Below are 17474 nucleotides of genomic sequence, written 5' to 3'. Positions count from 1 at the left end.
TTCCTGTTTTGATTAAGGCAAAAGGAAGGCACTCTTCAGTTTATTTTCTAAGGCTAGGTTAATCTTGATTCGGAAACCCAAGATGGCATGAGAAGAAAACATTAAAAGCCAGGCTCATTCATGACCACAGGTGCAAAAACTTAAAATATTTGGAGCCAGTTCTACCAAGGTGTGAAAAGGATACTGCCTCATAAGCCGGCAGCTTTTACTTCAGACATAAATGGTAGTTGCACATTAGAAAATCTACAACTGTAGTAATTCACTGCATTAATTGATAACAGGAGAACAATCATTAGATCATCTCAAAAGATGCAAAAATGTATTCATGATAAAAGCCAAAAAAGGCATGGTTAAAGATATTTTCAGTAAGCATCATACTTAATATTAAAACTAAAGCTTTGCTCTGAGAAAGCTTCTGCCTCTTAGCATTGGAACTACTTGCATATATAATTTAACCCCAAAAGTAGAAAGACACCAAACTGACATTTTTATCACTTTGAATGTAAAAGACAAGTTTCTTAAGACACAAAGAAATACCTGAATAAATTTGACTTCATTGAAATTAGGAACTTTTGGCCATCAGAAGACTCCATACTTGCAATACCCAAGAACCCAAAAGTTTAGAATCCAGAATATTGGACTTGCCATCGTGGCTCAGTGGAAACAAATCTGCTAGTATCCATAAGGGTGCAGGTTTGATCCCTGACCTTGCTCAGTGGGTTAAGGATCCAGCCGTGAGCTGAGTTGTAGGTCACAGATGCAGCTAGGATCTGGCGTTGCTATGGCTGTGGTGGAGGCCAGTGGCTACGGCTCCAGTTTGACCCCTAGCCTGGGAACCTCCATGTGCTGCAGGTGTGGCCCTAAAAAGCCAAAAAAAAAAAAAAAAAAAAAAAGAAAAAAGAAAGAAAGAAAAAAGAATTTAGAATATTAAGAAGAAAACCTGACTTCTACATGTCAATTAAAAAAAACCACATCCAATATAATTGTGTAGAAGACATGAATAAGCACATGCAAATGCAGAAACCTGCATGGCTGATAAAGATACACAAGAGGCTCAACCTCATCTGTAATCAGAGAACATCAAATAAAATAAACACAGTGAAGTTCCACATCTCACTCACCGGATTGGTCCAGTGTAAAAACCTCCAAAGATCTCAGGTTTGGGTGGAGGCTCCATGGAGCAGAGAGCCAGGTATCAGCTTTTGCTGGGGATGCCTCTTTGCACAGCTTATGAAGAAACCACTTTGGCGCTGCGACTTAACCATGCAAATTTCTTATGACCCAGCAGTTTCACTCCAAATTGTGCACAAAAAGTCATTTCCTAAAATTACTCCTCACAGCAAAATACTGGTAGTAATCTCAGATGTTTATTGGTATTAAAATGATTAAATTGTTCCGTTCATACCGTAGAGCAGCTACACAGCAGGGAGATGAATGGGCTATAGCAACACTGGATGTGAATGAATTAAGTGGAAGGAACACGTCCCTGAAGAATGGATATGATGAGTCCTCTTATATAATACTCAACTACGTACTATTTAGGGAAGCATTTATGTGATAAAGCTAAAGACAGAAAGGAAAGGGTAAGCCGAAGGGATTCTGATCTTTTCTGTGGCGAGAGAGCAGCACACAGGGGACATTCTGGTTGTCGGCTTTGTTGTTGTTTAAGCTATTTAAGTACTTAAGTTATTATTATTATTATTTTTTATTTTTTATTTTTTGTCTTTTTGCTATTTCTTGGGCCGCCCCTGCGGCATATGGAGGTTCCCAGGCTAGGGGTCGAATCAGCCATAGCCACCGGCCTACGCCAGAGCCCAGCAACACGGGATCCGAGCTGCATCTGCAACCTACACCACAGCTCACGGCAACGCCGGATCGTTAACCCACTGAGCAAGGGCAGGGACCGAACCCGCAACCTCATGATTCGTAGTCGGATTCGTTAACCACTGCACCACGACGGGAACTCCTTAAGTTATTATTTAAATTCTTTATTGTATAAAATACATTCTTTGCTGTCTCTGGATTCACCAGTACGAGGCTGTGTTTCACTGACAGCTGAGTTCCTCTCCTCTGTGGCCTCAGGGTCTGCATCTGTAACGTGAGTTAGACTCAGAGGTCACTGAGCTGGAGATACCTTTCGGCTCGAACACTCCATGACGTCGTGAAATAAACACAGCCTGGACGGGTGATAGTAACTTCCATTTGGGTAAATTCCTCTTTAGATAATGGACTTGGAAGGAATCCCAGAGACCGCGTCTTATATCCACAGCCCTGACGCCACCATCTTTTAGCTGCAGCTTTGCAAAGATTTAAGCCATTATTTTTAGGTCTCCAACTTTTATCTCGTATTCCACTAACACGATAAAGGAAATTGTTTTTCTTATTATTGTTTGTTATTAAGGCCCCTGGCACTAAAGGTGTTCTGCTCATTTCACCATACATTTTCTGGGGCTGGACTCAGTGTGGGGGTCCGAGAGCCTCATCTGGAGCCACGACCCTGAGGGATCCCTGTGAACACAGCCTTCTGGGAGCTGGCAGCCTGGGGTACCGTTAAGAGCTCAAATATATTACAGTAGGCCCGTGTTTTTCCCAAGACAGTTCTGCTTGTCCGTGTTCTGACTTTATCAGGGAGGGAGTGTCTTTTCACGGAGTCCCAGTTGTGTCACCACAGCTGTCCTTTGTGCTGCAGTGTCTCCTTTGTCTTCCCAGCCATGGGGACAAAGAAGACCGTCTTGGCTGGGTGCTGCTTTATTGGCATGTTGACCGAGGGTGCTGCAGTACCCTTGTTTCTTTTCATCTGTGCACAGAGTGGAGGCCCCGCTGCACTCCCTCATTGGGAGCGAGTTCAGCCTGTTGCCTCCACCAGAAGTTAGGAGCTCTCATTTCTCAAGCCTTCACCACCCGGTTTCTCGTTGGTGCTATGTGCTGTTGATTCTCCTTTCTGAATATTCAGTCTCTTCTCTCCAATTTCAGTGTCGGTGACTTGTGTTGGGTAGCGGCTTTCTGTTCTTTCATTTAGCTCCTCCCCGCTTTCAAGCCATGCTCCGTTTAACTTTGGCAGTGCTCTTTCTAAAAAGCAAACCTTGTATCTTTCTCCTTATGTTTAAGTTGAAGTTCAGACCCCAGCCCAGCACACAAAGCTCTTCATCTTCTGGTTTTATGTCTCTAATCCGTTCTCTCATACTTCTCCAAATACCCTTACTGTAGCCACCCTGGATGGTTTGCGCTTTGGTCTCCGAAAATAGTTTCACGTCTTTATGTTTCTAACTTGAATTGTATTGGGACTTATCAAATAGCGAGAGAGTAAATGATGGTAATTATTAATAAAATAACGTTTATTGAATACTGACCTTATGCTGGGTACTGTTTGAGTGCTTTATCAAATCTAGTTTAACCTTCACGATAACTGTATCATCACATACGTTATTACCGCCGCTTTGCAGGTGATAAGTCCAGACCACGGGGAGGTTTAACAACTTGCTGAGAGTGTCCACAGGACAGTATGTGGCGGAATTAGGATTTGAATCCAAGAAGCCACTGAGATTTATTGTGCCTCCAGGAATTAGTGGAAAAGTCCTTGCCTTTTAGCATTTTGGGTTTGCACCATATAGTATTTGTTGGTTTGTTTGGCTCTTTTTTGAGGTGTAGGCTCTGTAAAGACAAGGATCATTTTTAAAGTGGTTTTGCATCCTCATATCTAGCATACAATATAATACACACTTAATATTGTTAAAGAAATCAAATAAAAGCTTTTGAGTGGCTTCCATGATAAGGAATAGGTGGTTTTTTTGTTCGTTCGTTTGTTTTGTCTTTTCTAGGGCTGCACCCGTGGCATATGGAGGTTCCCAGGCTAGGGGTCTAATCAGAGCTGTAGCAGCTGGCCATTAACCACAGCCACAGCACCACCAGATCCAAGCTGCATCTGCGACCTACACCACAGCTTAGGGCAATGCCAGATCCTTAACCCACTGAGCGAGGCCAGGATCGAACCCACAACCTCATGGTTCCTAGTTGGATTCGTTTCCGCTGCTCCACAGTGGGAACTCCGGGAAAACGTTTTTATGATTTGGGTAGACAAAGAACTTGTAGAACTGAATATAATGGAGCTCATTTGGGAAAATCCAGAAACTGTAGGAGTCAAGTGTTTCTGCATTTTACATTGAGTGGTGCCTATCGGTTTAAACCTGGAGTCACCTAATGGTTGAGTGTGTAAAAGTGAAAATTCTGTGAGAGCCTCAGCACTCCATATTTTGCACTGCGACCCATTTTCTCGGACTTAATAAAGTGTTGGATAAAAAGAGTGGGTCAAAAGGCAAATGTTTTCCTTTTATGATAGCTAGGGATTTTAGAGAGCTTTTAACGTAAATAATAAATCCTTATACATTTCCACATTTTCCTATTAATCTTTGTTGAAAGATGCATGATAGTTATTTATGGGATGTCAGCTATAGCTAAGATCAACACACAAGTTGCTAGTACTAAAAATTCAACAGCTTTGGGAGTATTAGGAAATATTTGATATATGAATGGATGGGAGAAGGTCATTGTATTAAGCACATGAAAAGAATAAAAACAAAGTGTGACACTGGGAAGATATGGATACTTACTGGTGGAAGGCAGGAATGTCCACGGAGAACTTACTCAGACGAGGAATACATTTTTTCAACATCCTTTGTTAACTGATTTCAAGTAGTATCCTAAACAGCATTTTAAAAAAATTTTATTGTAGTTGATTTACAGTGTTCTGTCAGTTTCTCTCAATGGCATTTTTCTAACTGTTTGCATCAGATTTATCTAGAAAGTCTATTAAGGATGCATATTCTTGAGTCTCACCATCGAGATTTTTGATTTAGGCGGCCTGGATTAAAACCCAGAAATGTGAGAGTTCCTGTTGTGGCTCAGCAAACGAACCCAACTGATATCCGTGAGGATGTGGGTTTGATCCCTGGCCTCACTTAGTGGGTTAAGGATCTGACATTGCTGTGAGCTGCAGCATAGGTCGCAGACCCAGCTCGGATCTGGTGTTGCTGTGGCTGTGGTGTAGGCCAACAGCTGTGGATCGAATTCAACTCCTAGCCTGGGAACTTCCCTATGCCACAAGTGCAGCCTTAAAAAGCAAAAAACAAAACAAAAAAACAGCCTCCCCCGAAATGTACATTATAATGAAATACTATAAAATATGTACACTAAAATGTTAGGAACACTCATCTAAGTATTCTTCTTTATGCTCACACACCGCAGTATCACCGGAGGGTCTGCTACATGTTTGGAGGTGTCCTGGGCACTGGGACGTCCTGGGGAGCAAAGCAGAAAAGAATGTCTGACGTGAATTTTGTTATTTTTCGTTGGAGGGAGACCGGCAGTCAGTTATAAATTACGTAGACCCTCCCAAGGGGGTAAGCACTCTGGAAAAGTGTATGGAACAGACTGCCGGGTCAGGGTGGGACCGCGAATCACAGTAGCATCGTCAGGTAGGTTTCGTGGCCAGTGTGGCGTTTGAGCCAACTTCCTGTAGGTGGTCGAAGGTGGAAGCAGGAGAAGGTGTAGCGGGCTGGGCTGTAGTTCGGGGTGGAGCGATGACGGCGCCGAACTGGTCTGGGGAAGACCCGGGCACTGGCCAGACTGCGGATCGATGTGAAGATAAAGTCAAGGGGTGTCCTGAAAGGCTTTAGTATGAAGTGTAAGCGCGAGAGGAACCAGGATGACCCATGATTCCTCATCTGAGAAACCGGCAGGATGTCAAATCAACCTCATTCTGCTGAAATGGGGGAGATTGTAGGCAGGAGAACTTTGGTGGGAAGCACAAGAGTTCAGTTTGGGGCCTGTGAAGTTTGAGATGTCTGTTAGAAAGGTATCGATTAGGCAAATGGATAAAGGGAGGGACAGAGGTGAAAAGTGGACACGAGATGTCCGTTGGGAGCCATCAGTTTGTAGACAGTGGTTAAAGCTGTTAGACTGAGGCCAGGTGAGGGTACCAGAGGAGCAAGTACAAACAGGAAGGTCATGGGGTCCAGGGACCTGGAAGAGAGAGCAGGGTGCAGCAGCAGGGAGGCAGACAGGGAGCGAGCTCCCTGCAGGGCAGGAGAGCATGCAGGGCTGTGAGCTGCTTTGGGGCGGGGTAGAGAAGGATGCTGTCGAGGACACCAGCTGTCGTGCCTGTGACAGGTTGATTCCAGTCAGGGCTTGGAGTTGACCGCTGGCTGTGTTAACCAGGAGGAGCTCCACTGGGGAGTAGGGAGGACGGAGACTAAGTGCTGATGGCTCTAGAGCTTTCCAGGAAAGGGGAGCACAGAAAGGGGCAGAGCTAGAGAAGAAACGGGGTCAGGCAGGGGGGCAGACGCGCTGGAGAAAGACCAGGCTGTTTGGGTTGAGGAGGGGGAAGCCGCTGACGGGCTGGTGTCCGCAGGGCTCGCAGGTGCTCCCAGCACAGCAGGAAGAGAGACAGAGGAGCGGAGGGGGTGGGCGCGCACCCCCAGCTCATGGAACTGCTCTTTTAGGCACTTCAGGTTTTTTCACAGGGAGATGAGGAGCAGGTCATCCGCTGAGAGAGGATGGGGCGGGGGTGGGTAGGTCAAGGTCAGAGAAGACGTGAAGTCGGTGGAGAGCGCGTGGACCAGAGGAGGCGGCGGCGGCGCGCAGCGCTGGCCTGGCGCAGAGATCGCAGATGGTGAGCCCGAGCTCAGCCCCAGTGCTGCTTGGCGCTTCATCGGGCCTGCTGGTCGCGGGCACCTGCTCTGCGTACCGTTCGTGCCCCCCGTTTGCTTTTCCGGGGTCCTCTGCTCCCCTCCACCTCGGGCTCCCTCCTCCTGCCTCTCGATCTCAGCTCAGATGTTGTCTTCGTCACAGTCTCTACCCTTGACCACACTACTGACAAGGGAAACTCCCTTGCCCCGCACGCCCCTTCCCCCCCCCCCCCCCCCCGCATCCAAGTGATTCTGGTTTAGTTTCCAGCACGCCTCCGCTTCTAACATATTTCATAATCTATGACATGTCTGATTTCATGCTCTCTGTTGCCCCCCACCCCCAAGCTAGATGTTTAAACACTATGAAGACTTAAATTGTTATCCGTTTTGTTCATTTCCGTTTTCAGGCATCTTGAAAAGGGCCTGATGTATCGAAAACATTCAATTTTTTTTTTATTTCCCCAATACATTTTTTTTTCCTACTGTACAGCATGGTGACCCAGTTCCACATACATGTATACATTCTTTTTTCTCGCATTATCATGAATGAATTTCTTGTCTGGCGGTCATGAAATTCAAAGACTTAACTCTGCTGCAGTTACTTAATGCCTGCTCATATATCCTGGAAGGATTGTTGTTGTCCCTTTAAGTTGTTAGTTGTAATAATGAATTGCACCAAGTGGGCTTGTTATACCCTTCCAAGTGTTTTCCTGTGATTATACTGTGATAGTCTAGTCTAGTATGTATGTAGCCATACAGTTAACCAGCCCTCGAAGTGGACTACAAATAACAATTTATTCCTGTTCCTTCACCTACTTTATTCTCTTGGTTTAAGCTTTAAGCTGACCTACCTTTTTCCCTCTTGTTATAGCAGTTTGTGTTTATTTATAGCTCCTAACTGAATGCCTGGCATTTAGCAAATATCTGCAAGTATCTGTTGATTTAATTTATTCTAACACTTTAGTACTAGTTTTCACTAACCTGTCAAGGTTTCCTGAGCCTTTATAAGCGAAAAATATTTAAATTAGACTACCTATTTTTTTAGCCCAAAGCGTTATATAGAGAGGCGATATTAAAGAGCCCTATGAAATTAATAGAATTTAAAAAGGGATTTTTTTTTACTGTATTTAAAATTGTCTTTAAATTTCTAAAGATTTTTGATTTATTAAAAAATGTCTTTTTCTCTAGCTCTCAAGACTTTCTTAGGTATCTTTGTGCCTAAGAAGGGCGTCTAATATGAGGTAAATTTTTGAGACATGGTCACTTTTCCTTCAGGCTGAGAAGGGGTTTGTGTGGATTTGTTTACTGCTTTGCTTCGGTAACAAGACTGTTTGTTGGCACCAAAAACAGCATCCCTCTCCCGTTTCCCCCACTTGGTAGAGATGTGCTCCCTGGGCTCCCTCTCTCCGGAACAGTCTTTTCATGAGCTTTAAAAAAAAAAATCAAATATTTCTTTTAAAATGATATAAGAATCTTAAAATTTAATTCTTGTCATCCTCAGAGGTTTGATGGATTGCTTGCAGTTAAGTATTTATAGAACGTATGTCTAGACCACTGAAGTCATTAGAACAAAGATTAATACCATAACTTCTTTTGTTTTTTTGTTTGTTTTTTGTTTTTGGTTTGTAGGGCTGCACCGGCAGCATATGGAAGTTCCCAGGCTAGGGGTTGAATTGGAGCTACAGCTGCTGGCTTACCCCACAGCCACAGCAACACCAGATCCTTAATCTGCTGAGTGAGGCCAGGGATCGAACCCACATCCTCATGTATACCAGTTGAGTTTGTTACTTCTGGAGCCATGATGGGAACTCCCTGTTTTGAATTTTTAGATGACGTGCCAGAAATGTGCTGGCCAGTAGAAAATTAAAGAATTATGAAAAACACACTGCTTATCTCTCAGAGGAAATATACATTCCCTCTGCTTTACTGGCCATCTACTTGAGTTTAACCTGTGCATCTGATCTGAACATATATTTTATATTTCTTTGTAAAGAAGCTAGCCACTGGAGTTCCCGTCGTGGCTCAGTGGTTAACGAATCTGACTAGGAACCATGAGGTTGCGGATTTGATCCCTGGCCTTGCTCAGTGGGTTAAGGATCTGGCGTTACTATGAGCTGTGGTGTAGGTCGCAGATGCAGTTCGGATCCCGAGTTGAGGTGGCTGTGGAGTAGGCCGGCAGCTGTAGCTCCTATTAGACCCCTAGCCTGGGAACTTCCATATGCCACAGGAGCAGCCCTAGAAAAGGCAAAAAGACCAAAAAAAAAAAAAAAAAGCTAGCCATCAAGTCTGTTCTGTATATTTTATTGCATTTTAAAACATGCAGTTTATATTTAATTGCCTTTTAAAAATTGAAGGGTCAAATGTTCATTTCCATTTAAGACTATTGCTTACCGAAGTGTATTTACAACAGCAGACGATTTCTTTAGATTGATTCTATTTCCCATTAAGATGATTATTTGAAGATAAAAATGCTTTGGAAAACCTTAGCACCATCAGAATTAAAGAGTCATCAGGAAGCAGTTTTGCTGCTTAATTACATTTCTCTTGTAACCTGTTACACTGCTTTTAAATCATGTCATGAGGATTAACAAAATCTAGTTTTTGCAGTTGTTGATGACTTAGTGGGGATAATATTACTGTTCTGGAGAAGTCTATTTATTCTTACTACATACATTTTACCTGCTTAGGTTAAATTATGGAATCTATACTATGGAATTATGTCTGTGCATGTTTTTGAGATTTCCCGGTATGTTATTTACATTTTGGTGTGATTAGCAGGTTTAATTCCAGGTTTTAATTTTTATTTTTGGAATAAAAACCGAAACATAAAGTTTTATGTAAAAAGCATCATCTTAAAGCATCCTCATAAATTCCTCCAAAAGTCTACTTGCAGCCCAGTTTTATCTTACATCTGTAATACTTTCATTGTTATTTTCAGTGTCCCGTGTCATTACTTGCCATGCCAAGCTAAATCTTCCAAAACTTGTCTTCCAATTACCCAAAGATACATGTTTACTCAGTGATGTGGGAAGCGACAGGTTACAGCACATAACTACTCATTGCTTTTTCTAGCAGGTAATACTGTTTAGTTCACCATTATTTCTATGCAACCGTAGCTAAAAATGAACTTAATCTTTTTCACTTACTCCCCAGCACTCCAGCTGTTAGAGTGGTGTGACCACGAACCAGTCCTCCTTGGGGCGGTGAGGGGGAGCTGTTACTGAATCAGAAATGGAAAAAGGAGTTTAGAGAACTGTTACCTTCCACATTCCTCTCCATTAGTACCACCTCTCAGCTATTCCTGGGTGTCTGTGTTGTTACATGTGTATATGTAGTGTGTGTGTGTGGGGGGGGTGCACAGAATCAATCTTTTAAGAACAAACATTTTCATTAAGTACCTACGATGATAAGTGTCAGTCACAGACAGGATTGTTTGCAAAGTCAGTGATAACTCGTGGCCTTTTACCAAGTGATTCATCTCTATTGGCTCAGATCACTCGTTTAGCATCACAGAGAAGTTATTCATGCTCAGAAACGCATAATCAGTAAATAGTTTTGGGATTTATCTCTTTCTAGACTTGAACTGTTCCACTCAAACTGAAATGGATGGATTATTTCCAGCAAACACAAAAATGAAAACCTTTTAAAAAGTCTTGTAGTCTTAATCTTTTAAGGCAAATTAAGTCCTTTAAAAGGATGTCTTCATTCGTTCCATTTGTCAGTAATGTGTTACTTTAAGGTTGTCATTTTGCTTCACTTTATTTTTTCAAAATCCGTCAAATTAGACCACTTTCAGTTTGATTTATAATTCTGTGGGGAAAATGTGTGCAAGTCACATTTTGCAAACATTTTAAACTGCTTTATTTTCAAATTAACCACTTACTGTACGGAGCAAAGATACCCACTGTTGTAAGAGACTATCTTGTATCTCAAGACAGAATGAAATGAATCACTCCACACGCTATAGTTATTGAGCTTTAAAGCCAAGTGAAGTCTGTGTCTTTCAGCATCACTTCAGTGTACTTGGTCTCTCAGCAAACATTCGCTTCCAGGTGTGTTAGGCATCCTGCCAGGTATTGAAGCTGTGTAGGTGAGGGGCTGTGACCCTCACTCGGGAAGCCCAGGAGGTGACAGAGATGGAGAGGGTGGTTGTGGGGAAAGTGGACTTGATTCCTTAACATGTATTCCATGCCCTCCGTAGGAGTCCTTCACACTGTTTTAATTGCCTCTCACAAAACCCCATACGGTATTTACCCCTTTTATTTATTTCCATCCATTGTACAGAAGGGGAAACAGAATCTCAGGGAAGGCAAGTTGTCCAAGGCTGTGATGCTCATAAGCGGCATGATCTTGACTTTCAGAAAACTCCATGTTCGCTTTCACGTGTATTGTCAGAACCTCCTCCCTGCCGGCTGGTCCATAGTCCTCGTCCTCAGAGAGTTCTCATTTGGCTGAGAGCAACACATACCGTAATAAAAAAGCCATGACTGTATCTTTTTCGGCTATGTCTCTTTAAACCCATTTTACTGTATTTTTGGTCAAAACTATCCACTTGCAGTAGTGTAATTAAACCACACTTTGAACAGGCGTCTGTTAATTCATTCACCATTCCTTCTTAATTTTTGTCTGGAAGAGATTTCTGTCTCAGCCTCTTGTAATGGATGTGCCTTCCTGCTGTTCATTATCCCAGGCTGCTGCCCGTGGGACAGCACCGGCCTCTCAGCTCCCCTCAGCTGGTTTTGTCCATTCACCGTTTAAACCTAAAACTAGGGCAGACTGTGAGAATTTTCTTGAAGTCAAGCTTATTGTAGTGTAACCAAACTTTAAGTTTCCAGGGAGAGAAGACAGTGGCCAGGATTAATTAATTCCAGGTGAAAATGAACAGTTTATGTTAATCCCCAAATCTTCAAGTCCGCCCTTCCGACCTCATCTAAGTCTTTTTTACAATCTCCTTTGCCTCTTTCTTATGCAGGGGACCTTAGACATTTCACTGTCACGATGAGCGGAGGAACCTTAAAACCAGATTTCTCATCATCCGAGATACTAGTGTCAGATGCCAGAGGTTAACACTATAAAACTCACCGAGTGCCAGTCACACATACGCGTGCAGACATGGCATCAGAGGAGGCCAGCACAGTAGTTGCCAGAGGGTATTTTTCAAACCCCAAGATCCTGATGTGCTGGGTGTGTAGGAACAGGTGGAGGTGGGACGAAACAGACGACGGAGGATGCTCTCCACGTGGTCTGCTCTGAGGAGGCTCTCCAGGCGCTTTTGACACCATCTCTTTCCCACCCGGGTCTCTTTGAGGATTGTTGCAAAGTATTGTTTAAAAGAACCTCATGCCAGTCAGGTCACTGTGTGTTCACCTGAACTACAACTACACTCACGTTCATAACCATGATTCTGATCATTCAGTCCATACATATGCCGGGAATTGGGAAGGTCGTTACTTATTTTATTGTTACATGGTTAGAATTATCTGGTGCTCTGTTATGCATTAGGACGTACTAGCTTCGAGGACGAGTGTTTTACTGGATGAAGTTAATATTAATCTCAAAAATGTTACTAACATCTCTTGGACAGTGTGTCAGACACTGTGCTGATAAGCCTGTGTTCTTTTCATTTAAGTTTGTAGCAATGCCAGGAGGCAGATACTGAGAAAACTGAGGCCTGGGGTGTGTGTGTAGGGGGGGACACAGCTTCAGGGGCCCAGGGGCGCCTGACACACGCCTCCTGCAGACCCTCAGCGGAGGTGGTGCTTCCAGCAGCCTGTCAAGAGCCCGTGACCCTCACCACCACGCTGTTTTATTTCCTGCTAATAAGGAAGTCAGTCCGGGCTGTACATTTGTCATTTAACTAATTAGCTGCTGTTTATGGAGCACCTGCTGTTTCCATGGTTTGAGAATTTCCGGGTCATGTATATACACATATATGTATGTAATTGGTATGGGTTAATATTAATACTATATTTTTGTTAATATTATATTTTGTTAATATTTAACATTAATATTATATTTCTGTTAATATTTTTGGCATAAGTAAAAATGTAAGAGGTCAATGAAAATTAACATATTTGACACTTTTTAATTTCAGTTCATTGATGGTCGACTGGCAAAACTAAATGCAGGAAGGGGCTTCTCGGACATCTTTGAAGAAGAGATCACTTCAGGTGGCTTTTGTGGAGGTAAGAACCAGTTCCAGTATGATTATCCATTTTTTGAACAGCAGTTACCTTGATTTTTGTATTTATGTCTGATATAATCTATAAAGACCTATTTTCTCCCAAACCTCTAATGTCTTGATCACCTTCTTTTCATCTTGTAGGAACTGTGATGTTGATATACTTGGACTGATGTTATTCTAGGCGTTAAGATGATCTCATGAGTTGGTAGTGGTTTGCTTGGATAATCTCTGAATATTACCAGATCAGTAATACAAAATCAGTCTGTATCTTAAAGCCTTTCCTCCTGACTGGTTTTCTCAGCTAGAAAACTCCAGTGATGGCTACCGTTAAGAATGAATAAACTGAGATTATGGTCGATGTTAGTAGATTGTAACGTAATCCAAAAAGAAAGATTTGAACACCACAGCTGCTTCTACATTTTTAAGTAAGAGTATCATTATAGAAGTATACCTTATTTTTTTGCTTTGCAGACCACTGCAGCATTAGGAAAAGACTTCACTTTACCGTTCCCCCGAGCATACACTGGTCACTATGATAAGCACACACTAAAAACAGTGGAAAGAGGCATATTATTTTTGTGTGACAATCAAGTGATATCCCATTTTTATTTCATAGAATTGCTATAGCATAATTAAGCAGCTGCGTTGTTTGCAATGTAAATAATTCAAACAATGCTACAGTATCTTAGCAGCTAATGACTTACAGACTGATACTTTGTGCATGATATATAGCCCTGGCTCCTGCAGAGAATTTTGCTTGAGACCTTGAAATACTCTTCTTCATTCTTTCAGCCAGTATTTGCTGATTGTTTCCCTCGTACTAGGTGCTATTCTAGATTTGAGGTGAACTAAACAAATAAAAATCCCTGGTATGTTCATTTCACCTCATGTAAGAGTAATCCTTTCCACTTACCTGCAGGTTTAATTTGGGGGGGGAAAAAGTCTTTGCTCTGTGTGTAAATAAATAGTTGCTAGAATTGAGAAAGGCCAAAAGAGAATACTAAGCATTCCCCTACACATTTCCCCGAATTTAATTTTATTCTTAAATAAGATTTATTTTTGTATCACAAAAATGTGAAAACCATTGAGATAATTTGTTCATTAAAAGGGAGACAGATGAACTGAGCAGCTGAGGGCCTTCCTCTGATGTAAGTGTAGCATTTCATTGAAAGCGTTCAGTTTTGGGAAAAACTCGGTTTCCTTGATTCAGCACATAAGCTGAATGTGAAACCATTCAGCTCCTGCTGTTCTCAGCTCATGGGGAAAACTTTGGCTTCAATGGAACTTTGGTGTTACAGTAAGCCTTTTTTCAACTCAGATGTGCAAAATGTTGTCAACTCCTGGACAAAGTGCTTGAGGCACCTATTCCGTATTTACATAACTGCTGTCTCATTATCTTCATGACCCGTGGGGTTGGTGTCTTAGATGGAATTGAGGATGACATGGTGTGACAGTAATGGGGTGGCACTAGGATCCGTTTGTACTGTCACATTCTGTAGTCGTAACCACTGGTCCACAAACCTCTGAAATAGAGTAGAGTGTAGGTGGCTTTTCTGTTGGGTGACCGGATTTTTCAGGGGAAGATCTTACTGTTTAAAAAAGAATAGACGAATACTTAGCAGCAATTAGCCTCTGGCTTAGAGACCACTGCCTTCTCAGTGCACCTTTATCCAACCACTTCGTTTTCTTTCTTAAAATGAAAAAGGTTTCCAACTCTTTCTGTAATGTGGGGGGGCCAGTACTGATCCATAAGGAAAGCATCATCATCCAACAGGTGTTCCCTTCCGTAGCTCCAGCAAGAAAGTACATCAGAAAGTTGTGCCTGGCTGTCACGTGTCATTTTTTTAAATTAGTATATTTTAGGTTACTCTCTTAGCGATACCTACAGATTCTTCTAAGAAAAAAAAACAGAATCATCAGGATTTGAAATGAAAAAAATGAATAGTCTAATAAAAAGTAGCAGTGTGTGTTCTTGCTAATGAGATATCTGCATGTACAGTTCCAAAAATGGTTCCCAGAAGCCAGGTCCAGACATTGTCATCCAGACGACGTTTGTGAGAAAGGATAGGTCCGTGAAACCAACCTGCTCTTCGGAGAAGAAACTGCTATAACTTCTGTCGTAGTTACAGTAAACATTTGATAAGTGCTCCTACTTACTGAACGTTAATATGTGGTAGATTTTGTAAGAGCTACTATTATCTCACTCAACCCTCCCAGTGCCCGTGAGGGGCTTTGAGTGGCCTTAAATTTTTTTTTTTTTTTGTCTTCTTAGGGCCGCACCCGAGGCATGTGGACGTTCCCAGGCTAGGGGTGGAATCGGAGCTGTAGCCACCAGCCTACACCACAACCACAGCAACCAACACAGGTTCCAAGCCGCCTCTGCAACCTCACGGCAACACCGGATCCTTAACCCACTGAGTGAGGCCAGGGATCAGACCTGCATCCTCATGGTTCCTAATTCGGTTCACTAACCACTGAGCCACAATGGGAGCTCCGAGTGGCCTTGTTTTTACGAGGGTGCTCCCCTCAGTGATTTGCTCAAGGTCACCCAGCGGTAGTGGCAGTGAACATGTGACCGCCTGGCTTCAGAGCTCCTGCCATAGGAACTCAGACACAGCGCCTCCCTAGGGTAGGAGGTCTTCTTAATTACAAGACCGTCAGCAAACAAGCGCCATCCTCAAGCCTTCTCTGCACGGATTGGATGGAAGCAAAATTCCTGTCTCTTTTTAATATCCTTTGAAGACGTTTTCTGCCTGAAACCCTCGGAAAGACCACTGGAGGAGAAATCAGCATTCTCTGAAGCCGAAGGAAAATTACATCCCTTTAAGCAACAGTAACTAGGAAATCTTAGACACGCATTTAATTTCTCTCCTTTCTGTGTCACCGCAGTGGCGGTTTATGCACTGTTTGTTGCTGACATGCCTGGTGAGGATAAAGTGAATATGAGTGTGACGGGGCTTTATAATTCTTGTGGCTCTGACCAAACGACAGTGCCGGACAGCCATAGAACATCTGGACTCGCGCTGAGTCTGGAACCGTGGTTAACAGCTGGGAGTGCACCCAGATTTTCCCCTGAGCCCCCGTGGTCAGAACCATCGTAGAGATCCACCTTGCTTCCGACTCCCTTCATGGGGCCCTTGTCCAACATTCAGCCTTAACCTAAAGGGAAGGTAGGAATATCGGGAAGGGTGCAAAGGGGAGAGTGTCATAGTGGCCAAAGGCCCCAAAAGGATGTCAGTAGGACCAAGGATACAGTTAGAAAATGCAAATAAATATTGGTCTATGGAAAAGCCGCTAAGGAATATTAAGTAGTTAAGATTTTTTTCCCTGTAATTTTTGAAAAATTGATTTACAGTATTATATTAGTTTCAGGGATATAGCATAGTGGTTTGATATTTTTATAGATTCTACTCCATTTAAAGTTATTGGCTGTATTCCCTAGGCTGTATGTTACATCCTTGTGTTTCATTTATTTTATACCTAGTGGTTTATACCTGTATTATTATTTTCATTTAAAATAAAACCAGCAGTTCCCATTGTGGCTCAGTGATTAACGAACCCAACTAGTTATCCATGAGGATGCAGGTGCAATCCCTGGCCTCGCTCAGTAGGTTAAGGATCCAGTGTTGCCGTGAGCTGTGGTGTCGGTTGCAGACTCGGCTCAGATCCCGAGTTGCTGTGGCTCTGGCATAGGCTGGCAGATACAGCTCCTATTAGACCCCTAGCCTGGAAATAAAAAAAATTAAAAGACAAAAAAAAAAAAATAAAACTAGTTATTAAAAATCCTTGTTAACTTTAAAAAAGGAGAAACGTTTTTCAGATTGATTTTATATAAAAGTATGTGGTTACTCTCCATGAATAGCATTGGTTCCTTCATTAGTTTGCCAGCATAACCTGATCAGTTTTGTATTTATTAATTCCATTTCATTTTTTTACCCAAGAAATTGGAAGGGGTGGTAGGTAGTCATTTGTTTTAGTGGCATTTTTCTGGCCTCACTGAGCAGTTTGGACCAATTTACATTTTTTGATAAGTAACTGCAGATTACTGGAATGTAAACAATACATTTGAAGAGAAAGTTTTTGCATAAGTGAGAAACAGATATTTTGTCCTTGAACGTGAGAAAACCACTTGTTTGGTTAACAAGAACAAAGTTAAAGATTTCCTCAATGATGCTTATTATTTCCATAATCCACTTACTTTAAAAGAAAGACTGAGGGTTTTTTTGTTTTGTTGTTTTGTTTTGTTTGGCGTTACATTTATTTTTGAGAAGAAAAACAGCCTTTTAAGAAAACGTACTATCAGAGAATAATGTGCTCATCTCATAAATTTTGTGGAAGTAAGAGCCTTCCGTCTTAAAAGCACTAGAGTTTAAAGAGACAGCCTTTAAAAAAATGTTTTTAACAGGAATTTACCTACATTGTACCATTGTTTTCCTATTATCTGAAACTCTTTGTTCAGGGGCTTCTGTTTGCCACTCTCCCGCTCTAATTCCACATTATTATTGGTGATTCTTATATCAGCAGTGTCTCCTAGGGGTGTCAGCTCTGAGCGGCCCCCTTTCCTTTCTAAGCAACCGCTTTGAAGTGGTTCAGAGGGAATCTCCATC

The 17474-nt window shown here is 42.3% G+C and overlaps 1 protein-coding gene across 23 annotated transcripts in view; it reads left to right on the top strand.

The window, feature by feature from the left end:
- The window catches only part of DENND1B (DENN domain containing 1B), a 326057-nt gene that overhangs the window by 265991 nt on the left and 42592 nt on the right, over positions 1–17474 (top strand). For all 23 annotated transcript variants that reach the window (XM_084979381.1, XM_084979374.1, XM_084979370.1 and 20 more), the window contains one exon: positions 12778–12868. In XM_084979381.1, coding sequence (XP_084835507.1) covers positions 12778–12868 — 91 coding nt within the window. The remainder of the gene's footprint in view (positions 1–12777; positions 12869–17474) is intronic.

Source organism: Sus scrofa, chromosome 10 (assembly GCF_054392235.1).
Source record: "Sus scrofa isolate SSC_HxYL_T2T_F1_AM1 chromosome 10, Sscrofa_HxYL_maternal_Yorkshire_Landrace_v2.0, whole genome shotgun sequence".
Taxonomy (NCBI): domain Eukaryota; kingdom Metazoa; phylum Chordata; class Mammalia; order Artiodactyla; family Suidae; genus Sus; species Sus scrofa.
The sequence above is the reverse complement of the archived record's forward strand: the minus strand, read 5'-3'. Positions and strand labels throughout refer to the sequence as shown.